Source organism: Nicotiana tabacum, chromosome 5 (assembly GCF_000715075.1).
Source record: "Nicotiana tabacum cultivar K326 chromosome 5, ASM71507v2, whole genome shotgun sequence".
Taxonomy (NCBI): domain Eukaryota; kingdom Viridiplantae; phylum Streptophyta; class Magnoliopsida; order Solanales; family Solanaceae; genus Nicotiana; species Nicotiana tabacum.
Genome location: NC_134084.1, coordinates 44,986,814 through 45,012,695, shown reverse-complemented (window position 1 = coordinate 45,012,695; position 25,882 = coordinate 44,986,814). Strand labels below are relative to the sequence as shown.

General features: G+C 39.7%; 1 protein-coding gene across 1 annotated transcript; it reads left to right on the top strand.

Moving 5' to 3' along the window:
• The first annotated feature begins 12,618 nt into the window (after positions 1-12,618).
• On the top strand, positions 12,619-18,615 carry LOC107798406 (uncharacterized). Its single transcript, XM_016621389.2, has 5 exons — positions 12,619-13,024; positions 15,061-15,203; positions 15,695-15,876; positions 18,005-18,118; positions 18,193-18,615. Exons 1-5 carry the CDS (start codon positions 12,731-12,733, stop codon positions 18,333-18,335), a joined length of 876 nt encoding a protein of 291 aa, XP_016476875.2. The 5' UTR covers positions 12,619-12,730; the 3' UTR covers positions 18,336-18,615.
• The last annotated feature ends 7,267 nt before the right edge of the window (positions 18,616-25,882 follow it).

Here is a 25,882-nt window from a genome sequence, read left to right as displayed (position 1 = left end):
TACACAAATGCTATCACCTGTTTACAGAACACGTGGAAGAATGGAATAGGTCTACTTTTGGGAATATTTTTAAAAAGTAAAAAGACTTCATTTAGAATGTATACGTGGGCTCAAGAACATGGACTCACAACATAAGACCAACTTCCACACTACTCTTGACAACAACCTTATTCATGATTATAACCTTATCTTCCAAAATGAACATGATTTTTGGAAGCTAAAATCAAGAGTACAATGGATAAACGATGGGGATGCAAATACAAAATTCTTCCACCTCTCAGCTATCTAGAGAAGTAGGAAAAACATAGTACTAGGACTTAACGGCAATATTGGGAACTGGACTTTTAACACTAAAGGAATTAATGACATTATTATAAAGCACTTCTTAAACATCTACACAACTGATCTGGAATCATGTACATATTCTACACAAACTAACCCAAGCAACCTAAATACCCTTTCAGAGCAGGACAAAACAGCTCTCACTAGGCCTCTCGCAATAACTGAAATTACCAAAGTTATTAGTAGTTTCAAACCTCTTAAGGCTTCTGGTCCGGATAGTATCCACCCAATTTTCTTCCAAAAATACTGGACAGACACACAATCAGCTATCACATATACTTGTGCTCAAGCTTTTAATACACTATTTATACCCCCCTGACTTAAATATACCTATGTAACTCTCATTCCCTAGGTAAAACACCCCCACAATATCTTCCAATATAGACCCATAAGTATTTGCAACATTGTTTACAAAACTATAACAAAAATTATCGTAAATTGTATTCGCCCTTTCTTAAAAATATTATCAGTCCTAATCAATGTAGTTGTATTCCAGGAAGAAGAGAAACTGACAATGCAATAATTGTCCAAGAAGCAATTCACTCATTCAAGTGTTGTAGGGGTCGGGCTGGGAAAATGATGCTAAAAATTGATCTAGAAAAAGCTTTTGACCGACTTGAATGGTCCTTCATCAGAAGCTCACTGAATGATCTAAATTTCCCATAGGACCTAATCACCCTTATTATGAATTGTATAACCACCACTATAACCTCAATCATTGTCAATGGAAAGCCTACTATTTTTTTAACCGTCAAGAGGCATTCGTCAAGGGGACCCGCTATATCCTTACCTCTTCATCATCTGCATGCAATTGCTAATATCATACATTGACCAACAAATGTATATCTTAAATTGGAAACCAAACACGGCAAACTATTCCTTATAAAAAGGACAAGTGGTCGTTGCAAATATAATTCGATTTACAAGTCCGGAGTCGAATCCCACCGAGAACTAAGGCTTAGCTACATTTGTTCACTATCACCAAGAATACAAGCTTGAACAATTCCTAAATTATAGATATTAAGATTCTTATGTTTAACTAACTAACTAATAAATTAAAATAATAAATTAATAGTAAAGATACTACATGTTGGAGAAAAGATTAAGGAAGTCTAGAGTTATGATTTTCCCAATTGTCGGAATCCTTCCCGCTATGTCTTCTATAATTTTGCCTAAGTATTCTCTACCGATCATGAGCGCTCTACGTGTTGTAATTCTCTCCCAAGTAATTACGACAATTTACTAGACATACTCTCCCGAGTTACACTAGCTGGCTTTAATTACAGATCACTTAGATCGCACCTAAGGTTTCGTTATCCCTAATCCCACCTATAAACCCTTGGTTATTGATTCCTCATATACGTCGGAAGTGATGTTGTTCAACAACTACCTAAATATGCACTCTCTCTCGAGTAATACATACTAAATAGGCACAGCTAATTGAGGGCCCTTCAAACAACCACAAGTATAATATAGTTGAACAAATAGAGAAAATACTACGGCTCAATTATATAAAAATATAACAAGAATTATCCTACAAAAGGTTCCATCAAAACCCTAGATAACAAATTAGCTATTCATAATAGTATGTAAAACTACAATGCTAAAAGTCATAACCAACAATGAAAAATAGGAAGGGTAAGGAAAAACTCGTAGAAGAATTCCCCGCCTTGGTATGTCACGACCCCAGTTCGCCCTCCGTGAACCATCGTGACGGCACCTAGTCTCTACGACTAGGTAAGCCTACACTTGCGGAAGATAACCAAAACCTGCGGAAGTAAAACAATTTAAAAATAGAAATAAGGCAATAACAGTGTTAAATGTGTTGCTCGGCATACACCATATTTATATAGATATCAAAACCAAACATAAATCCAAGACCCGAAAACCCACGAATCACAAGCTAAGAAAAAGAAATACTCTATAGCTCTAACTCCGAAATTTTGTCTAATAAGAACAGAAGTACAAAAGGGCTAAATACTAAAAGCATGAATAGAAAGGGACTTCTCGGTCTGCGGATGCGGCAGGTGTACCTCGAAGTCTCTAAGCAGTCGCCTCTCTCAAGGATGGTAGGCCTAAGTAGAAGTACCTGGATCTGCACATGAAAAACATGCGCAGAAGGGGCATGAGTACACCACAGTGGTACTTAGTAAGTGCCAAGCCTAATCTCGGTCGGGTAGTGACGAGGAATGTCAGGGCCCTACTGAGGTTAAATACAATATAAGGGTTAACAGTGTGGAATAAAATGGTATAAATAAGTGTAACAGTAAGAAATAACATATAATTGACAGAACAACAACTAGAATAGAGACAAAACAAGTCACAGAAAGAAATACAGCTCAACACAGAGATAACAATCGGGGCACCTTCCAGGATACCGTCCTATAGTCCCAATTACAACTATCTAGTGGATCTCCCGGGATACTGTCTCATAGTCCATCATATATATGTCCGAAGGATCTCCCGGGATCCCGTCCCGTAGTCCAACTATCAATGCGCGGGGATCTACCGGAATCCCGATCCGTAGTCCCAAATGTAAATACCCAGAACTGGGGGAATCTACCGGGTGCATTCCCGTAGTTCCATATAGTTGTGCAGGGGCATCTATCGGGAATCTAACCCGCAGTCCCAAACTAAATCTGCAGGGGGATCTATCGGGAATCTAACCCGCAATCCCAAAGTAAACAAACAAAGGGGAGCTACCGGAATCCCACATCCATAGTCCCAATGTAAATACACAGCAGCAGCAAGAAAAATATTCAGAGAAGGGAAATTTCATATTAAAGCAACAAATAATTCTAGTCTAGCATATTGCACAGAGTTCAGGTAAACAGATTGAACAATTAAAGCAATTAAATTACTTAGACATGCTTTCCTAAGCTAATAACGGGATTAATAGTACAAGTAATAAAAGCGGGAGAAGCAACATACTGATAAGTACTTAAAGAAAATTGGATTTCTAACAATTTGCACAAGTACGCACTCGTCACCTCACGTACAAGGCATTTCAATTACCAAATATATCAATCCGAAGGGGGAAGATCCCCCACACAAGGTTAGACAAGTCACTTACCTCGAACCGGCTCAAAATCAACCCAACACCACGCTCTTGACATGCGTACTCGACTCCAAATGGCCCAAATCTATTCAATTCAATCGCATAATGTAAACAACACTTCAGGTAACTGATTCTACAATTAAATTCTAAGCTAATACGTAAAATTATGTAAAATGACCAAAATGCCCCTTAGGCCCATGCCTCGGAATTGGGTGACATTTATATTTTCAGAAACCTCGTACTCTCACGAGTCTATACATAACAAGAACACTGAAAATCGGAGTCCAAATGGCCCCCCAAATCCTCATTTAAAGGCCTCTTAAACTCAAGCTCTAATTACTCATTTTTCCCAAATTTCTCACCACTAATTAGGTCTTTAATTATATAAAAACGAGTTATGAAGTTAAGGATGTTACCTCTAAGCGATTCCCCTTTGTTTTCCTCAAAAATCTCTCTCAAAAGCTTTAAACTGGGATGAAAATGGTGAAATAATCCCTCAAATTCGCGAAGGCAACTATTTATATGTTCTGCCCAGCGATTTCTGCATTTGCGGATGCGGTCCCGCTTCTGCAGAACTAATGTTGCATCTGCGACTTTTCACTTATAGTCCAATTCTCGCATCTGCGACTCCCAATCCGCAGATGTGGTATCGCTTCTGCGGAATTACAACTGCTCTTGCAGTTCATGAAGAAGTCCCCAATTTCCGCTTCTACAGAAAATTGCCCGCATCTGCGAAACCCGAAGAAGAGACCAAAATCCGCTTTTGTGTCCCCTTAGCGGCTTCTGCGGTGCCACATCTGCAGTCCCCAAACTGCAGATGTGAAAATACCAGAAGTCCAGCTGCTGCACAACTTCAACTCAAAAATTTCCTCCGTCAACCATCTGAATTCATCCCGAGGCCCCCGGGACCTCAACCAAAGGTATCAACATATCATAAAACCTTATTCAAACTTGTGTCAATCTTCAAAACACTTCAAACAATATCAAAACAACCAAAACATATCGGATTCAAGCCTAAGTTTCTAAAATCTTCTGAATTCCGCTTTCTATAAAAAACACAACCAAAACACGTCTGAATGACCTGAAATTTTGCACACACACCCCCCAAATGACACAACAGAACTACTGCAACTCTCGGAATTCAATTCTGACACTCAGATCAAAATCTCGCTATCGAACCAGAAACTTCAAAAATTCAACCTTCGGCGTTTCAAGCCTAAATTAGCTACGGACCTCCAAAACACAATCCGAACACGCTCCTAACCCCGAAATCACCCAACGGAGCTAACGGAACCATCGGATTTCCATTCTGAGATCGTCTTCATACTGTTCCAACTACGATCAACCTTCCAACACTTAAGCTCTCATTTAGGGACTAAGTGTCCAAAACTCTCCGAAACTCAAAACCGAACATTCCAACAAATCAAAATAGCAGAAATAAATACGGGAAAAGCAGTTAATAGGGGATCGTGGCATTAATTCTTAAGATGACCGACTGGGTCGTCACATATTGTGTCTCGGCCTCCTTAGGTCGAATCTCGGTTTCCTTAGCTTCCTTAGGTCTAAAATATGTCAAAAGTATGTCCAAGGTCTTCAAAATACCGTTTTTCCATGTATATATATCAAGTAGGGTTGGGCCCAAATAATTACACCTTCTCCTATGCGAAAAAGGACATATTTTCCAGACAGGACGTGCGCGGACGTGCTTGAATCGCGCTCAGACCGCGCATATCCACTTTGATTCTGCCTGACGAGCGCGGCCGCGCTCTTGATGCGTACATTTCACCCTGTTCTGTTTGGAATTTAGAAAAATGTAAAATATGAAAGTTGTAGCCCTTTGAGTTAGATTTCCAACCATATATTGTGGAGCCCAAATGGAGTTCTGAGCAAAAGGTTATGTGTATTTTACTAGATAATTTGTAATATGCCTACTCGATTCTTCGCTTGTTCCAGCTATCATACGTTGACTCCCGAACACGATTCCGGCTTAATTCCTTGAGCTTTTACTCAGACTTCAAAGCTCTAAATCACTTTAATTCATTCCATAACATCTACATAGCTCGGAATCACTCCTACAAGGCATAAAACACACAATTAGTGCAAAACACTAGCGATTAAAGCTCAAACTCAATTAAAGTGCAGTAAATTAGAGTGTAATAAGCTACTAAAATACGCAATTATAGCCTATCATCAATACCCCACACTTAAACCATTGCTCATCCTCGAGCAATCAAACTACACTTTATATAGACACGACCTTTTTAAACAATTCTCCTAACTCATCACACCAAGAATATTTAAAATAGACTAAGCACAAAAGTGTAACAGCTTAACCTCAAGATTTGACTCACAAGTACCACGAATTATTCACAACTCACCCACTTACTCTAACATGTAGGTCACTGACATTACCTTTCCTTCATGAATCAAGTGCCCTCGCACAACAAAAGAGAGTAGTTCCACATACAATACAATTTAAGAACAATGAGGAACTCAAGATAGAAAGAATTCACTCACTCTCAGAATTGACATTCATATGCCACAAAAGATGCACCATAGGCTTGCCCGTAGTGTACTACTCTACAAATTGAGCTTATTCAGTCTAGGATCAAGTAGGACTTTATTTGGTTGTAATATAGACTGCGGAACGGGTAGGATACATTTAGATGTAAGAGTGACTACACCTCCCTAAGCACTTTAATACATATACTTTAACATTCAAATCCCATACTTATGTCAAACCAACTTCGCCTTTACATTAATGTATTTTACCCCAAACTTCTTTAAGCACAAGCACAATTACATCAAGAGTTCACCACTTATCAAGGAATTTTTTTCCACAACAATACAACTTTTTTTTTTCTTTCTTTTCTTTATTTTTTATTCATGTGGCTCTTACTTTTTCAAAATAGTGGACCTTTCTCCTTATTTCATTAGTTCCACTCAAAAGCCAAACAAACCACCCCACACTTTAACTTTTACACGGCTCATAACAATTCAAGTGCTCATGAGAGGTTAGAAGGTTCAAATAGATGGTTAATTCAAACAAATGGGTAAAGCTTATAATGTGGTTGCCAAAGAAACAGGATTATAGGCTCAAAGGGGTTAACTACGATACATAACAATTAGGCGGATAAAAGATACATATCTGGCTCAACAAAGAAACGCCTATATCACTTCTAAGACTGAATAAAACTACTATTTTGCTTTGCAAATACACGGGGCAAGTTCTAGGCATCAAATGCAATGCACAGAATAATACCCAAACCTCACACACACACATGGCACATAACTCACTCAAGATTAGATTCATCAAGACACTCTAGTCAAAGCAGTTAAGCAAAGTTAAAATCATACAATTTAAGGTACTTATACAAGAGTCAAAAACTGAGCCTAAGTGTCACAACCAAAGTACTCACTATTCTCAATGCATAACAAAGTCAAGAGATATTGTTTCATTTCAAAACACAACACAATGGCTCCTATTCCTAAAAAAGACTAACTACACCCGGTTCAAATAAAACTCTTGGAAAAGAACCACGACACAAAGAAAAACCAAAGGAGAATTGCTACACTACCTAACTTTAGACTTAAATCCCTCAAGAAAATTATCTAATAGATCCATCGTCGAGAAAAGTCCAAGCTTTTCAATTTTAAAAAAATCAATTATACTAATATAACTAAAATAGCATAGAAAGTTACCTAGACAATCCCCCCACCCCACACTTAAAATTGTGCATTGTCCCTAATGCACACCCATACATACAAGAGGATAAAAGAAACTCCTTGGTAGGCCAAAGGCCGAAGCACTAGCATCTCATAGGGTACTCAGACTTCTCCCATGCATAGTCCTTCGTGCGGGTACCTCACACTTTGTTCCAACCATCTAGTTTGTTGTTGCATCCTTTCAATAGCTTTGCTTTCCATGCTCCTAGAAAATCAAAAATCGACAATACAAAAATAATATAATAATAATAAAATAATAATAATAATAATAATAATAATAATAATAATAATAAAACAAAAGAAAGCAGTAAAGTTGGGTTGCCTCCCGATAAGCGCTTGATTTAACGTCGCGGCACGATGTGAATCACTTTCTGCCTCCCCTTCGAATTTATGAATTGGACCCCAAGTTTTGATTTTGCTATGTGATCATGCTCCTGGGGTGGTGGAATGAATCTGACTGGCCCAATAAAATAATGTAGTATTCTGCATTTCTTGGCCTTTAGATAAGGTGTGTAATCCCGACTTTCTGGCAAGAAGAATTCCAAAATGTAAGCACCTTGTTCCTGATTTCTTGACTCCTCAAGTGGTTCGGATGACTCTATTTTTATATCATCATCCAAATACAATATGGAAAAATGTTTGGAGTGTGGACCAATGCGCTCAACTACATGAACGTTGGGACTGTCTACATTCTCAACACTAATGACAATAGAGTCAACTAAATATGTATCCTCAATATCCTTGGTTGACTCTAATATCTCTTCTACGATATCGGCATCCTCAAAATCTAGATCGATTGATTGTTGGTGTTCTACTCTAGCCTTCTCCTCTAGCTCATCCTCATATTTTTTTAAATCCTCCAGTATAATGGCAATTTCTGCAGTCAATTCATACTCATATTGGCTATTATCCACAATGTCAACTTGTTGCGATTTACAAGGTTCAATTAATTTATTCGCTTGAGCCTCCAAGTTGTGAATAGTTGCCCCTTGCCTTTGTACCAGCAGTTGTATCTCATCATATTGTTCTATAAGGAACTTTAGCATATCCTCGATCTCTTTCAGGTCCTCATAACTGGGTTCTTTGTTCCTATTAACTTCACCATCAAAGTAAGGGGTTGGGGGAAGATAAGAAATATAAGCACAACCATGAAAGTGACCATATTGACCACCACACATATCACACACATTCCACACATAAGATTGAGTTGGTGCATATAACTCGCTCTCAAGAATATTTTGATAATTTTGCCTTCATGATTTCCTCCACAATATGCATAACGAGGATCAAAAATAGAATTACCAACATCAAAACTCTCATAATTCCAAGTTGTCATGTCTCTTAAATCAAAAATAAAAAAATTAAAAATAAATAATTAATCAAATACACGAAAACAAAAATAAGTTCAAACTTGCAACCTAGAAATATGTACACCTACAGCTACACCGTTAGTTCCCCGGCAACGGCACCAAAATTTGATCACGCCCAACTATGCCTTATAAAAAGGACAAAGCGGTTGTTGCAAATATAATCCAGTTTACAAGTCCGGAGTTGAATCCCACAAAGAACTAAAGCTTAGCTATAGTTGTTCACTATCACCAAGAATACAAGCTTGAACAATTCCTAACTTATAGATATTAAGATTCTTGTGTTTAACTAACTAACTAACAAATTAAAATAATAAATTAATACTAAAGATACTACAGGTTGGAGAAAAGATTAAGGAGGTCTAGAGTTATAATTTCCCCAATTGTCGGAATCCTTCCTGCTATGTCTTCTATAATTTCGCCTAAGTATACTCTACCGACATAAGCGCTCTGCGTGTTGTAATTCTCTCCCGAGTAATTACGATAATTTACTAGACATACTCTCCCGAGTTACGCTAGCTGGCTTTAATTACAACTCACTTAGATCACACACACAATTTCGTTATCCCTAATCCCACCTTTAAACCCTTGGTTATTGATTCCTCACATACATCAGGAGTGATGTTGTTCAACAACTACCTAAATATGCACTCTCTCCCGAGTAACACATACTAAATAGGCACATCTAATTGAGGTCCCTTCAATCAACCACAAGAATAATATAGTTGAACAAATAGAGAAAATACTACGGCTCAATTATATAAAAACATAACAAGAATTTATCCTACAAAAGGATCCATCAAAACCCTAGATAACAAATTAGCTATTCATAATAGTATGTAAAACTACAATGCTAAAAGTCATAACTAACAATGAAAAATAGGAAGGGGAAGGAAAAACTCGTAGAAGAATTCCCCGCCTTGCTCCTATTGTGTCTCTGTCTCCTTAGGTCGAATCTCGGTCTTCTTAGCCTCCTTAGGTCTAAAAAATGTCAAAAGTATGTCCAAGGTCTTCAAAATACCGTTTTTTTCATGTATATATATACCAAGTAGGGTTGGGCCCAAATAATTACACCTTCTCCTACGCGAAAAAGGACATATTTTCCGGATAGGATGTGCGTGACCGCGCTCAGACCGCGCATATCCACTTTGATTCTGCCTGACGAGCGTGGCCACGCTCTTAACGCGCACTTTTCACCTTGTTCCATATGGAATTTAGAAAAACGTAAAACATGAAAGTTTTAGCCCTTTGATTTAGTTTTCCAACCATATATTGTGGATCCCAAATGGAATTCTGAGTAAAAGGTTATGTTCATTTTACTAGATAGTATGCAATATACCTACTCGATTCTTCGTTTGTTCTAACTATCATCCGTTGACCCCTGAACACAATCCCGACTTAATTCCTTGAGCATTTACTCAGACTTCAAAGCTCTAAATCACTTGAATTCATTTCATAACATCTACATAGCTCGGAATCGCTCCTACAAGGCATAAAACACACAATTAGTGCAAAATACTAGCGATTAAAGCTCAAACTCAATTAAAGTGCAGTAAATTAGAATGTAATAAGCGACTAAAATATGCAATTATAGCCTATCATCAGAAACCTATTAAAATAAGTCACAATGTGCCAGCCATATACCACCTCTTTTTTGCGGATGACCTAATCCTATTTGCTAAGGCTGATAACTCTAGCGCAACCTCTATCATTAACATATTCAACTTTATTGCCCACCGATCCGGCCAAAGAATTAATTTTTGAAAACTAAAAATCATTTTTTTTATCTAATGTACCGCCTACAAAACAAGCAACGCTGGCTACAACACTAAACATTAAGATAAAAACAAATGTAGGTAAGTATCTGGGTTTCCCAATCACTAACATGCAACCAAAAAGCTGTGATTACCAATTCATTTTGGACAGGATGAATACTAGACTTAAAGGTTGGAAAGCCAATCTACTGAGCTTATTTGGCAAAGTAACCCTTATACAATTGACTCTCTCAGCAATACCTACACACTCCATGCAAATAAACCTTCTACCAGCTAAGATTAGAAATAATATCAATCGCATACAGTGCAACTTTCTATGGGGGTCAACAATAAGAAAACGAAAAGTTCATCACATCAATTGGAATATAGTAGCTTCTCCTAAAAGAGAGGGTGGACTGGGATTGTATAAAGCAATAGGAAAGAATATTACACTCCTTTCTAACCTACTATGGAGATCACACACAAACCCTGATACCACCAACAATAACAACAATCTAGTATAATCCCACTAGTGGGGTCTGGAGAGGGTAGTGTGTACTCAAACCTTAACCCTACCAAAAGTAGAGAGACTGTTTCTAAATAGACCCTCGACATCCTTCCCTCCAAGAACTCCCCACATTTGCTCTTGGGGTGACTCGAACTCACAACCTCTCGGTTGGAAGTGAGGGTTGCTTACCATCAGAGCAACCCCTCTTGTCTAAAGCGCTGCCAAACAACAAACCTTGACACCCTTTGGGTAAAAACTCTTAAAGAAAAAATATACCAAAACACAAAGAAGAAATCACACGGTTTTCAAAAATAATGACTCCTACATCTGGAAAAGTGTTGCCAAACATACTATTTCTTCTCCAAAGGTATATCCTGGAACATTGGAAGCGGGACAAAAGTACGACTTTGAGAAGATAGGTGGGTTACAGGTAGCCAGGCACTACGGGAATTAATCAAGGGACCACTCAACATGGAAGATTCTACTAAAACAGTTAACATTATCATTACCAATAATATCTGGAATCTAGACACACTAACATATGACCTACCAAATACGATCTCTAACATCATACAACAAACTTACATCCTCTTCTCTGAACACCTAAATGACTCCTTCTTCTGGAAAGAAATTGAGGATTGGAACTTCACAACGAAATCAGTGTACAATCACTTCACTAGACTAACAGGGACTATCCGACAATAGGAACCTTTTTCTCTAGTTCTGGTTATGGAAAGTACACTGCCATAACAAACTAAAAACCTTCCTTTGGCTGCTACTACACCAACGACTACCAACTGCGGCTGTTCTATACCAAAGAAACATAATAGAAAATAATTCTTGCAAACACTGTGGTATAGAGGAAAATAAATACCACCTCATCTTTCAATGTCCCATCAACAGCAACATATGGGGATAACTAAACATCAGTCCACCAACACATTCAAACTATCTTGACTGGATAAAAGAAAATTGTACCTTAGATGCTCGACCAAACAATTTTTCCATACCTTTGGCAATAATAACCCCTATTATCCTTTGGCATATTTGGCTAAATCGCAACCAAAACCTCTTCAATAATGACTCCCACCACATTGATACCAGAAAAATAATTATGTACGCAATGGAATATCTCTGTCTCGCAAATCAGAATTTCAAACACCCAATAATGACCAAAATATTGCTAAAATGGACCCCTAACCACACAACATCTATAAACTCAATTTAAATGGTGCACACCAAAAAAACTCTGATAAAGGAGGAGCAAGCGGAATCATCATAGATTCCAAGGGTCAATGGATTGATGGATTCTCTTACCATACAATGGCCTCATCACCCATCCAAGCTGAAATCATCGCCCTACTAAAAGGATTGAAACTTGCGTTCACAAAAAAATATGGAATACCGCTTATAGTGGAAACCGATTGCTAGGTATTACTACAATTCCTACATGACAATTGTCACACTAAAGCTAATGCTAATCTTCTCCATGATTGCAGGTTCTTGTTAGAAGCACTGGATCAACCGGAAGTTAGGCATGTCTACCGTGAAGGAAATCAAGTGGCGCACACATGAGCGAAGTTTGGAAGCAACTGTAACTCACATGTTAATGCCGAGTGTGGCGAGCACTTCTGGAGTGAACCACCTTTATTTGTTTTCTCTACTTTCTGCAAAGACAAACTAGGGATTGTTCCGATAAGATCAATCCGACACTATAATAACTCTCTTTATTTTTAATTCTTAATAATAATCAGCGCCCCAGGTGCCTTTATAAAAAAAAAATTCTTACCGGTCTAAAGTTAATTCTAAAATGGTTAAATTTTAAAACATTATAAATTATGACTACTCCTTAAATAGCTTCCTAAATATGGCTATTTGTGCACTCGCTTCTGCGAATGACCAACCCAAAAAGTGCCGAAGAGGGTCTAAACTCTAAACCCTCTCGCAGGAGCGCAAGCGCGGAGAGCACTGAGCCATGAACGTCGACGGCATCGTAAGAGATGAAACAAACCTCGCCGGAAAAGCTGAGGAGAAAGAGTACTCATACGAGGAGGAAGAGGAAGAGAGGATGGTTGAAGAGTTAGGAATGTACAGAGGAAAGGTGAGATTGGTGAACAGTGAAGAGCCAGCAGAGGAGACTATGTTGCTTTGGGGAATTCAACAGCCAACGTTTTCAAAGCCCAATGCCTTCGCCCGTCAAACTTCTCTCCAGATCCCTATTGACGCTTGTGGCCGCTCTCTCTCCATTCTTCAGTCCCCTTCTAACCTGGTTTGTGCACTCCCTCTGTCCCAAATTACGTGATTCACTTTCCTTTTTTATTTGTTCCGGAAAAAAATGTACCTTTTTATACGTAGAAACAAGTTAACTTTAAATTTTCATACATGATTTATAGCTCCACCATTATTTATGGCTTGTTTTAGATAGTTTTTCCTTTATTTCTTAATGGATTACTCTTGATTTAACTCGCTTAAGGTCAAAATGAGTACTTTTTTTTTTTTTTTTTTGGGGAGGGGGGTTCTTTCTGGTAGTTTGTTTAATTATCAAATGAAGATAAAGTAAGTTTTTATTCTTTATGGAGAGAAATTGATGAAATTGTCGGGAGAAACTTTTTCTATGCTTAGAAAATTATAAATTGGTTAATTATGATTAGTAGATTATGGGGGTTTTGAGTTAATATTTGGTTGTTTTGGGTATATAATCAGCCAATTAGACTGAATTCCCAAATCCACATCGACTTATCAATTGGCAAGTTTTTAAGGACTTCATGAAGATGAGTGAAAAGAGTGAGCCAGATAAACATGGATTTTGTCATTCTTATAATGAGTTAAGTCTAAAGAGTTAATACCCGAGAAGCAAATTACCACATGAAAGTTATCATCATTGATCAAGTTCCATGGTTTTTAACAGGCAGAAGATCTTATGAGTAGTAACTAGTAACTAAATTTAGCAGTCAATTTTAAGTGCAGCAAAGTCAGTGAAAACAAACTGCCAACCATCCAACGACAAATAGCGTGATCTGACCTTCGAGAAACTTGAGCAAATTTAGGACATGGTCTTTTTTCTCAAGGTTCAATACATGATTATCACAACTAGAACATTTTCAAGAAGTAAGCTTAGGAACAAAGAGGAGTATTGTCTCCTGCTGAACATTAATTGGAGTCTGCGCCCAAAATGGGCTCTGAAATGAACTGCGCTCCACTAATGGGTTCTTCTCTTTTTTTGCCCATTTAGGGCAGTTCACCTATAAAAAATGTGACATGTAGCCCAATAATGATTCTCGTTTCCGTCAAAAAGTTAGTTTACACTAGGCTCAATTTAAAAGTAGATTGCATGCTTCTTACGCTGGTTAAACATGTGACCTACTGTTAAATAGTGCATAAAATAAGCTTAACTTTTTTACTGAAACGGATATCACTATTGGGCTATAGGTCGCATGTTTTATATGTGAACTGCCCATAAAAGGACAAAAGAAAAACAAACCCATTGGTGGAGTGCAGTTCATTTCATAGCCCTTTTTTTGAGAACAGCAGCATGTAATTTTCGTATGCCAAAATTTCATAGCCCATTTCTGGCGCATTATGATACTCATTTGGGAATCATTAGTAAGTTAATTCTGCTGTTACAATCCATCTAGTTCAGCCTACTGTTAATTTTAAGCCAACACTGTTAGCGTTATTTTTTCCTTGTCATTGCCTTTGAAGGTCATTGTCTTATAGGTATGTATTCTTCCCATGTCCTTTCCTTACACAGGACAAAGGAGATACTGGTATTATTGTTAATTGCTAACGGATCAAATCCTCATTACTTCAAATAACCTGCACTCCCCTCCCACTTGTCTGACTTGTACTTCTTGCTACCATGGGCCTCTCGAACAGAATTAGGGCAACATCAGAATCAGTAGCTCGAGATGTTTTATATATAGTAAATCACACCTATTGTATAGTGATAAAAAAAATAACACCTAGTCCTAGTGTATATGAACTTTAGCTGCATATTCTGCTTTTACTCTTGAAAATTATGATGACTTGGCTAAAGTTTGTGTCAGTTAGACACTTGGAATAGTAACTTATGAGATGACTAATAAGCTTTGGCAATGACTTGACCCAGAGGCAATTTAGGTTAGCTGCTGTTAGTTTATCTGCTGAAAGTTGAAATGCTTGTGAAACAATGTGATCTCCTTGCACTGGTAAAGCATTGACATTATTTCGGTTGCTCTCTCTCTCTCTCTCTCTCTCTCTCTCACACACACACACACACACACACACATCAAATTTCTAACGACCAAGCTGTATTTTGTATTTCAGGGTACTCCTGGAGTAACTGGTTCTGTAATGTGGGATAGTGGAGTGGTCCTTGGGAAATTCTTGGAGCACGCTGTAGAATCAGGAAGAATTCATCTTCAAGGCAAGAAGGTTGTTGAGTTGGGCTCTGGCTGTGGATTAGTTGGGTAATGCTGTTTATATTTTATGACATTGATATTTGATTCGCATCCTCTCGAGCCGAGGGGCTTTTGAAAACAGCCCCTCTACCTCCCTAGGGTAGGGGTAAGGTCGGCGTATACACTATCCTTCCCAGACTCCACTTGTGGGATTTCACTGGGTTTGTTGTTGTTGTTGTTGTTGATATCTGATTTGTCAAAATGATTTTCCAGTCATTATTGGTTTAAGCTAGTGGATGGCAGTCAAGAGTTTGAAACGGTGCACTTGCACGTTCCAACAAAATAATGTTTGGATTAGTTCCTATTGTAGTTTCTTGTCTCCGGAATGTGTATGATAAACAAGGCATGGCATGTGCACAAAGTAAAGTACTTGCTCACAAATTTATGTTGGTAGCTAGTAGTAGAAATTAAATGTTTAAATCACTCACTTTACATGGCATAAGTATACTGTTGTTAAATGGTACAATTCTCTTATTAAGTTTCTCATACAATGTTTCCAGCTGCATTGCAGCTCTTTTGGGTGGTCAAGTTATTCTTACTGACCTACCGGATAGACTGAGGCTACTGAAGAAAAATGTAGAGGCTAATTTGTATGGAGATGTAAGAGGTTCTGCAACAGTGGATGAGCTCACATGGGGAGATGAGCTAGATCATGATATAAAGGATCCTTTGCCAGATTATGGTAATAATCTGAGATGGTCTCATTCCCTATAGCATTTTATTCACAATACATAATCAAATACCATATTCTTATATCTGCGGTTGTTTAGTTTCCCTTCACAATGTTGTCGCATATTGCTTTATATTGTTATTTTCTTTTCTTATCCTTATCTTTTCTTTGTGGAGGAGGTGAACTAGAATTAGTTATATACTATTTAACTGTCTAACCACAGAAGTATTATTTTTCCAGAATTCTTGTCAATAATCCTTTTTTCATTTATAGATTAGAAGCCTTATCGAATGAAGGTTTTGTAGAACTTGAAGTTGTTGTTGTGTATATGACTGGCTTCTATTAAGTTGAGACATTTGCCAGCTTTAGGCTTTTAATATATTAGAGCAATCCTGAAAGGCAAAATGGGTAACACCCCCCCCCCTCTTTGAAATCAATTTGTCCGTTGACAAGTGGTGAGTAGATCTATGTATGTAATCAATAGACTAAATATGGAGAAAATTACATCTTCAATAAGAGATATATGTCAATTGGCTACTTTTGTTTTATTTTTTCCTTTTTAAAAAAAAAAAAAATTGATAAGGATGTCAAGTGGCTGCATAACAACTACAAATGAATCAGTTTGTTTTGACCCTTGCTCCTGCTCTTAAGAAGCTTTCTTACAAAGTCCGACCAGAATCAAAACCTAATTTCATTTCTCCCTCACTTGAAAAGTTGCGGTGGGTGTATATGGGTTGTTATGCACTTTGCCATTCTGGAACCGTACCCGGGATTTCCAGGTATGAAGCTAACCACGGACGAACCTCCTCGCCCATTTCTAACTTTTCATTGTAAAGGGACTCATCTTCATCAATGAACCCCAAGTATTCATTCAGTTCCCTCCCGGTGAATACCACATATTTGTTTCTCACCTTGGTCACCTTAGTGACCTTCAAGATATGGGCCACATTGCTGTAAAATTCCTTGACCATATGCTTATTTGCCTTCAAACAATTATCTTTAAAGAACTCCCAACCCGCTCGAGCCTGAAACTATCTATGAACATTGGGGTGTAGGGGTGGAAGTTCTTTGTCAATGAAGCTTCTCTCAAGAATCAACTTCTGTAATGGCCACCATTCCCTAAACTTGTGGAACGCCACCTAGCTGACAAATCGATCTTCCCAAACTTCAGGTTTTCTAGTTCATTCAACACCCCCAACCTGGGGCACACCACTGTCCGGTACCTCATTATCACTATTCGTCCCACCTTCTACACTCTCCCCAGATACTGAAGCTGTGGGGGAGGTGGAGTATTCACCGCTGCCTGTTGTTGAGCCATCAGACAACTCAGACGGTACACGTTGTAGGGCTTGGGAAGTATGTGAAGCTGGGGCTGTAGGAGTTGGCCCTGAATCAGAAGAGATGTATTGAGAGGGTACGTACTCACTCCCCGATTGGTCATCTATAACAATTTGTTTCCTTGTTTTCATTTTAGGTCGGGGAGTGAGTTTAACTTGTTTTCCTTTTCTGAGTTAGCAAGTAGGTATATATAGGTTGTTCGTGCTATCAGTTTTAGACCAGTCCAAAATTGCTGCTGAGCGTATATGGGTTGTTGATACTCTTATCTTTTTTTTTTTTAGAATTTGTTGGGTCTGATTAATTTTGCCTATTTATGAAACACTGTTGCCACCTAATCTTGCAAAGAAAATGGATGTTCTTACCTACAGCTTTACACCCTCTCACCGCTCCCTCTACCCATAGCAAAACATGGGACACCACCTCAATGTTTTCTACGTTGACATGCCAAAAGATTTTTTAGGGACCCTCAGGGTTTGGTGCAGAGGTAAGACTGCAGCATATGATGTGTGGGTTGAGCAGACGAGTTTGAACCCTGTCATGGATAAAAGTCTGTATTTAAGTGGAGAAGGATAGAGGGACTGATCCATTATCCACTTAGTTTCGAATTGCGAGCCAGCTAGCCCTAGGGGATTTCTCTGTTATTTAAAAAATATCACATACTCAGCGTGATAGCTCACATACCACCCCCTTTCTCTTCTTTCATGTTCCAAAGGCCAGGTAAATGGTCTCTGGTCACTTGTCCAGTTTGCATATCCTTGATTTTAGTTTACTGTTTCATGTTCTGAATATATTTGTATTTCAGTACTTGGATCAGACGTGATTTATAGTGAGGGAGCTGTCATGGATTTGTTAGCAACACTTCTCAACCTCTCTGGTACTCAGACAACAGTTATTTTAGCTGGAGAACTCCGGAACGGTATAGACTCTGGATATTACTAAACTTCAGATGGTCTGGAGATAGATATATATCATGTGATTTTCTTGTGGCAGATGCTATCCTTGAGTACTTCTTACAAGCAGCTGCAGAGGATTTCACTATTGGCCGTGTAGATCAAAACCAGTGGCATCCAGATTGTTGCAGTCCTCGAGTGGTAATATATGTTTTGGTGAAGAAGTGGAGAAAAGAAAAGTAAGAATCAAGGCTGACAAAGAAATGGCACGAGCCATTAGAACATTGGAGACTCATTCACAAAATGGAACCAACGATATACCTGTGCTTCACATATGATCTGCTAAAGTGTTCTACTGGCTTTCTTTCTGTGTAATCCAGTTGTACCATTGGGTAGATAAACCAATGACCTAATTGTTTTTCCTCATTGACGATTTAGTGATTTTCAGTCATGTAAATGTCATGTCCATCTGTTAAATAGTGGGGCTTGTTATGCAAAGGTCTATGCATTTGGCTTTGGTTCATTCTCTTGTTAATGGTTGAATCATTTGAAGGTTGTGCTTGGAAATTATTAATATCTCTTATTTGGTATATTTGGCTAACTAGTTTCTTGGTTCTGTTTTCTTACTTTCTTTTGGGATCAACAGTGTTTTGTGGAAATTTCTTCATGTAGATTATATTTGCAGAGATGGAAATACTCAAAAAAAAACGTCTTAATTGGCAATAGCTAGAAAAAAAATAAAGGACTTGAACTAAACAAAGAAATAGTTTATCGGTTCAAATAAATTACTGGGCTATTTATTGGAACTCATTTGAATAGCTGCCAGCTAAAGGAATTTTTTAATCTTTTCATGCTTCGATGTCCAACAAAAAGTTAGCCATGGAATTTTTGATTGTTAGCATGATAAAGATGCTTCATTTTATTAACACTTCATCCTGTATTATCATTTTAGGATGTCATTTAAATCCTAAGATGATACTAGAATTTTTGACTCTTAGGTGTGTTTGGTATGACAGAAAATGTTTTCCTTCATACCAAACACACTCTTACACGTCCATATTTTACTCATGATTGTATCAGGTTAGAAGCCATGCAGGTACCCTGCCTGGTAGGGATTTATTTATAAAAAAACAAGTATATTTTTGGAACCAAAAAAGTACGCTATTGTGCAATTCTTAAAGTTAAGAACATAGTCAGATACAAGTCAAAAAAAAAAAAAAAAGCTCCCTTGGAACTATAGCTTGTATGACCAAGATTCTCCAAAGCCAAAAGCATTTTCTTTTTCTTTCAAAAAAGTACTTTTTTTTAAAATTAAAGTATTTGGCCAGATACTAATTGCTGCTCAAAAGTGATTTTTAAATTAATTAACTAAATACAAACCGCTTCTTACTAAAAGTAGTTTTGAAAAAAAGCATTTTAGAAAGAAAAAAATACTTGTCAAAATTAGTTTATTTTAGAAACTTATCCTAAGCACTTTTCATTTGTTTGACTTCACAAACCTTAGAAAATGCTCCACATCACCAAGCATGTTTACCAGGTTGTGCAAATTTTGATGCTCCAAGGCAAGAAATTACTGGTCGGGATAGTAGAAATTATTCGGAGAGAGCACATTCCCTTTTGGTAGCAAGAATGATGATGACAAATGGTTGTTGTTTGACCAAAAAGTATTAAACCCTTTTGTCAAACTAATTATCAGAGATATAGAAGGTAAATCTTAGCCAAACATAATTAATTTTAGATCCAAATATGATGAATACGAAAATCGAAGAAGAATAAGAACGTGTAATATTTCTTAATATAATTATTGTACATCGAATATGAATGATAGGCTTACATCTAAGACAGATTTGCACCATGATCATGGAAGTAAGGAAGGAGAAGAAATTATGGGGGACGAAGAGATTCCCCTTGTTGACTCTATTGTGATGGCTATCAAGAATCACCCCCCTTTCTCTAGGCTCAGCTCCCCCTATATATATTAGCAATTTTTCTTTTATCCAATGATCTTTGACCGGCGTACTTTCTTATGATTGTACCCTTTATCGCTCGCTCAAACATTACGCTTCTTCTGCGATGTAAGCTTTCCGACGATTTGACCCCGGCAGTGACCGAGATGCTCTTTGCTATCACGCCTCGAGGGCATGATTACGGCTTGGGCGACCCCTTGTCGTTCCCTTTAAGAACAACCATTCTATGATCAGATTTTGACCCATAGAGTTAGTCCTTCCGTCCACAACGGGTGGACTCTATCGATTCAATAATTAGGAGAAATTTAATAGCATTGAACGAGGTCCTTAAATCGAGGCGGCGACGTGATGCTTCAGTGGTATCATCGGACTGTTATGTCAGTTCGGAGCTGAATCGTTGCATCGATTCGAGATATCATGGATACCCATTATGCATCATTATGGCGCACGTTTCCCAAGAACCGTATCGTTTCCCGTGCCCTTTCAATTTTTTGATTGGCGGCTCTTGGGTTTCCCACTTAGGACATTCATGTTCCTATAAATAGGGGGAACCTATCATTCGATTGTTACACTTTTCGGTTTACCTGAGGAATTTTGCAAACTTCCACCCTCTTCAATATTTCATACTTTCGATTTCATACTTCTGCTTTCGTCTGAATTTGACGTGACCATCTTCTCTTTTCCTTCATCACTCTTGTTTATTTCAATCAAGTTAGTCAAATAGTTGGTACTCCTTCCCAGACCGACAAATTCGTCGAAGCTCCGGTGCTGGAAAATGAAGTACCTCCTCTTAGAGAGGGAGTGGAGGTGACGGAAGATGAGGGAGTTCCGATAATGGCTGAGATACTACCCTACCTGGGGAAATTATGGACTGATTTTAACAGCATCACCGGAGAAGAACCAGAACCTGTCCCTTCTACCATGGATAAAGTGGCGATTATGGCGCTCAAGACCAAGTGGGGAATTCCAAACCATATCGAAATGGCGCCGGCGACGGGAACGGACATTGTGCACTTGCACCGCCCGGGGTACTGCCCATTTTACGCGTATCCTTTTATTGTCGGATATATGTTTCCTCCCCCCTCTCTAGTGGTGGACTTCTGTCGTTTTTACGAAGTGTGCCCGGTTTAGCTTTCAACGTACGCATACAAGCTCTTCCTCATGCTTCTCAAGTATGTGGAGCTCGCCGGTCGAGGGATCACTTTGGGGCATATTCTTAATATTTTTGTCCCTCAATTTATTTTAGGCACGATGATCCACATGTGTCATCAAAGAACCAAGAGTTTGATGGTGAAGATGGATGATAAGGCTAATCACCGCTTCTAGGAAAGCTATTTTTATGTGCGGATAAAACACCTTATGGCGGACTCGGCGGGGTTCCTTGAGACGTGGAACTTCACACGTAAGTTTTCCTTTGTTTATTTTGCGATTCTAAGGCGATCGTCGACCGTTCTTCTTTAGATGGCATTGCTAATGACTTGTTTTCGCTTTCGTAGCCGAGAGATTGCCTCCCCTGCCAGTTGACGACATCCGTGAGTGGGTAAACGCCATTCTTCCCTATACAATGGGGGTTTGCGTGTGGGCGTCCTTCTATGAGAGATATAGGCGTAAGCCTCTCACTGGTGAGTGAGCCCATTGCAGTTCTTTGTTCTTTGCCTTATAGTTTGATTTTGTCGTTGTATGACCGTATTTCATTACTGACAGGGAGGGTGCGAAGGACGAGGGCTCCTCTGCTTGCGTTGCGTCAACCAGCGCCTTCTATTCATCCTACGCTGAGGGCTACTGCATGTCCTGTATCAAGAACTACTCAGCCTGCACCTATGGCCGAAGCTGCATGTTCGGAGATTACTCCCCCCTGCACCCTGTCCAGTCGACGAATCTTCTCGCGTAAGTAGTAAGGAGGACCCACCGAAGAGACGAAGGGTGGTGTTGAAAGAGGTTTCCCCGGCCGATACTTCTTTGAGGGGTACCCTTACCCTGGCGTTGATAGAAATCAGAGATGATGTCAGCCCTGCTGTGGACACAGCACCTGTTGTGAGTGGTCAATAGGCTGATGTGGTGGAGAGACGGAGTCCCAGGATTTCAATTACTATCTTGGGCGGCCCTTCGTCTTCCTGGCCGAACCGCACTTCTTCTTTGGCCAAAGAGGGGGGGAAAGGCATCATGGTGGACGATTACGAGTTTGAATCTGACCTCGATCCTAACTATGTTAGGATGTTCGAGGAGGGCTTTACGCGAACTGTGGTAAGAGCGAGAGGTCCTTCCCGAATACTCGAAATCCCGTCGAATCTCAACCTTCTGCAAGATACGGTGGATTTTGTGCCGCAGTTTGGCCTTCTATGCTCTGCCACAAAAAGCGGGTCTCTTCAGGAAGTTAGCGATGCCAAACTATCGCAAGGTGTGGCCGCGTTAGGCTTGAGGGTAAGTTTCTCTTCTTTGTTTGTTTTTTTACTTTGGCTCTTATCGACTCTCTTCTCCTTGCTATTTTTAGACTTACATGCTGGAGATAGAGAGTGCTTGCAGGGCCGAGACCCGGGCCAAGATTTTTCTGATGATGCTTGAAAAGTATCGGCGTTATCGCAAAAAATGTCGTGATATGCATGAGCGGCTCAGAGCGAGCACTGTCAATCAATCTCTCGGGGAGGAGTTGGAGAAAAGGGATAAGAAGCTGATGTAGTCCATTCGCATGTGTAGTGAGCTCGAGGAGCTACTTCATGCTAAGGACGAGGAACTTGAGTTGGGAAAGGGGGTCGCTATAGAGTGCGAGCATCTTTAGGACGAGGAACTTGAGTGCTGTTGTTGCAAGCCGAACTCGATCAGAATGCTGCCAGAGTTGAGGCTTTGAGTGTAGAATGTATGGGGGAAGTTAGCCGAGCTGGAGAGAAAAGTAGATGAGTTGGATAATGCCGAGAACCCTCGAGCGTCAGCTTTATCAAGTGTGACGGCGTTGGAGGACACTATCCATATCCTTCAGTCTAAGCAGGAGTCCGAGATGGCAATGACCACACTAAGGGAGGCGAGGCTCGAAGAGCGCATCAACGAGATCGATTGGGAGGATTCGATCCTAGGCGACCGGGTCGTGGCACTTGAGGCTGAGAGGGCGTAGTTGTTAGCTCAAGTTGAATCTGTCTCTGCCGCTGTTCCTCGTCAATTGCATGAGCTTTGGGTCCATGCCGATGCCCAACGAGATATATACAAGGATTTTGGGAGACGAGCAATGTTTCTGAGGCTGCTTATGAAGAAGCCCGAGTGAAGGCACAAGAGACTCGTGTCAACTACGGCTACGACCCTGCGATATCGGAGGTCGGTGATGAGGCTGATGTTGAGGAGGAGTTTCTTGCGGACAATGATGGGGAGAACGACGGTGATGATGCCGAGTGAAAAGTTGTTACTGCTTTAGTATATATTATTTTTTTTGTTCATCTTTGTCTTTTTGTCGGGCTCGTTTTGGCCTTTTGTAAGGTGCGGCTATTGCGCACGTATATATAAATAAAGAAGTTGTTTCGCCTTTGTATATCCTTTGATTTTCTTTCCCTTCCCCTTGCTTGTTACATCTTTTTGTTTTGGCGTAGCTTCGGATTTTGTGTGGCGAGTCCCTAATTTTTCGATTTGGGAATCCGACCTTGACCGGATCGAGTAGGGTCTCGTTGCGTGAGTCCGAATGGAGCTTCTTCGGACTTGCACATTCGGGCGAGATTTATTTCTAATTTGTCTCTTTAGGCGGTATCATCCTTGATTCTAACAAGGTTGAATTCGGATCCGTCCTTTCGGTCAAAGCTATTTTTGACTCGAACATTCGAGTGGGACTAAGTTCAAACTTGCTGACTTAGGCAGAATTAATTTTTTAGTGTGTACTTGACCGGGGTTGAGTTTGGAACCGTCATCTAGAGCGAGGCCAATTTCTAACTTTATTTGAACGAGATCGAATTTGGAGTCGCTGTTTTGGGCAAAGTCAATTTTTGACTTATACTTGAATGACGCCAGCCTTTTCCTTTTATTTGACTGTAGCCGGCGGCCGTAAAAGGTGTTGTTCCAAACGAGGTTGGATTGTGACCTACTTGTTTTGACAATGGCCGGTGGCCGTAAAGGTGTTATTTTGTGGAAGATCAAAATAGTAACCTATTCGATTCGGTGATGGCCATCCGCTGTAAGGGTGTTATTTTGAACTAAGGTCGAAATGTTAACCCATTGTAATTCGAGCGAGGTCAAATTCTTCTTTTGGCGGTGGCCGTTGGCCGTACGGGTGTTATTTCGAGCTAAGGTCGAAATGTTAACCCGTTGTAATTCGAGCGAGGTCGAATTCTCCTTTTGGCGGTGGCCGTTGGCCGTAGGTGTGTTATTTAGAGCTAAGGTCGAAATGTTAACTTGTTGTAATTCGAGCGAGGTCGAATTCTTCTTTTGGCGGTGGCCATTGGCCGTAGGGGTGTTATTTCGAGCTAAGGTCAAAATATTAACCCGTTGTAATTCGAACGAGGTCGAATTATTCTTTTGGCGGTGTCCGTTGGCCATAAAGGTGTTATTTCGAGCTAAGGTCGAAATGTTAACCCGTTGTAATTCGAGCGAGGTCGAATTCTTCTTTTGGCGGTGGCAATTGGCCGTAGGGGTGTTATTTCACACTAAGGTCGAAATATTAACTCGTTGTCTCGGCTTTGTTTTTACTAGAGAATATTGGGTGTTCCCTGGGTGAGTCCCTATTTTGCTTAGCTTCTGCGTTTCCTAGGTGAGTCCCAGTTTGCTTTTGTGCGCTTGCATTGGAGAATACTATGCGTTTCCTAGGTGAGTCCCCGTTTGCTTTTGTGCGCTTCCTGGGTGAGTCCCAGTTTAGCTTAACTTCGCATGTATTGGAGGATATCTTGGTGGAGAGTACAAAATGTTGCTCTATTTCATTTACTAGAAAATGTTATACATGTTCGTTCCATGCATATATTGGAGAAGTTTCCATGTATCTAGTCCTTTCATCGCCCGGCCTGGGGAAGCAGTCAGCAGGCAGGGTGATGAATCATACTTGAACTTTGAGACGTCCCTTTCGTCACCTCGCCAGAAATCTCCCCGAGAAGACCCAATTAGGACAAAACCCGGGTGGGGGAAAAAGGGTACGACTTGAGGGGTGTCCTTTTTACGAAGTTGAAGTATTTGAGGTGGGCAACATTTTAATTGTTTTGTAGTAGCTTTCCTTCCATTGTTTCTAGTTGGAATGCTCCTTTGCTTGCCCATGCGAGTGCTCGCATTCCTGTTCGAACCAACACAAGAGTGAAGATAAACCAAAATGAAATTTTTCGTTACCTCGACCCAATGAGTCAGTGAAAGAAGGAGTGACATTGTAGTGTTACTCGCTTCTCTTGGTGCTCGAATGGTGGTTTCAGATTTAGCAGCCGTGTTCGGCTCCATCTTTAACAGCGTCTAGGCTTTGCATGGGTTGGATCCACCTCACTCGCTGAAGTGGTGAAATCGAGTCCTGGTCCGATCTCGTCCGATTTGTACCAACAACAAGGGAAACATGTCATACTTCGTTCATAGACCATCCAATGTGTGGGAGAATGTAAAAATAGGGCAGGATGTGCCAATTTTTTCAAAAGACCGCGCAATAAGCTGTCATCCCCTCCCAAGGGGTGGGAATGCGGGTCAATATATAAGGTAAATACGTCAAATGGGGCTATGGTCATGCCAGATGACCATAATCCTATTTTGATCGTGCGTACGTCGTGCCAAACCCATCGTTACAGGCGAGACATGGGTTTTGCATAGACATTGGTTATAACTTCTACTTTATGTAGCAGCCTGACCTAGTTTGGTACTGTTGTCTCGAAGGCTTACTTACCGCTC

Coding starts and splice junctions, on each gene's coding strand:
- LOC107798406 (XM_016621389.2), top strand. CDS start 12,731: ATGAACGTCGACGGCATCGTAAGAGATGAAACAAACCTCGCCGGAAAA. Junction 15,877..18,004: donor GGATCCTTTGCCAGATTATG/GTAATAATCTGA, acceptor TTTGTATTTCAG/TACTTGGATCAGACGTGATT. Junction 18,119..18,192: donor AGCTGGAGAACTCCGGAACG/GTATAGACTCTG, acceptor TTCTTGTGGCAG/ATGCTATCCTTGAGTACTTC.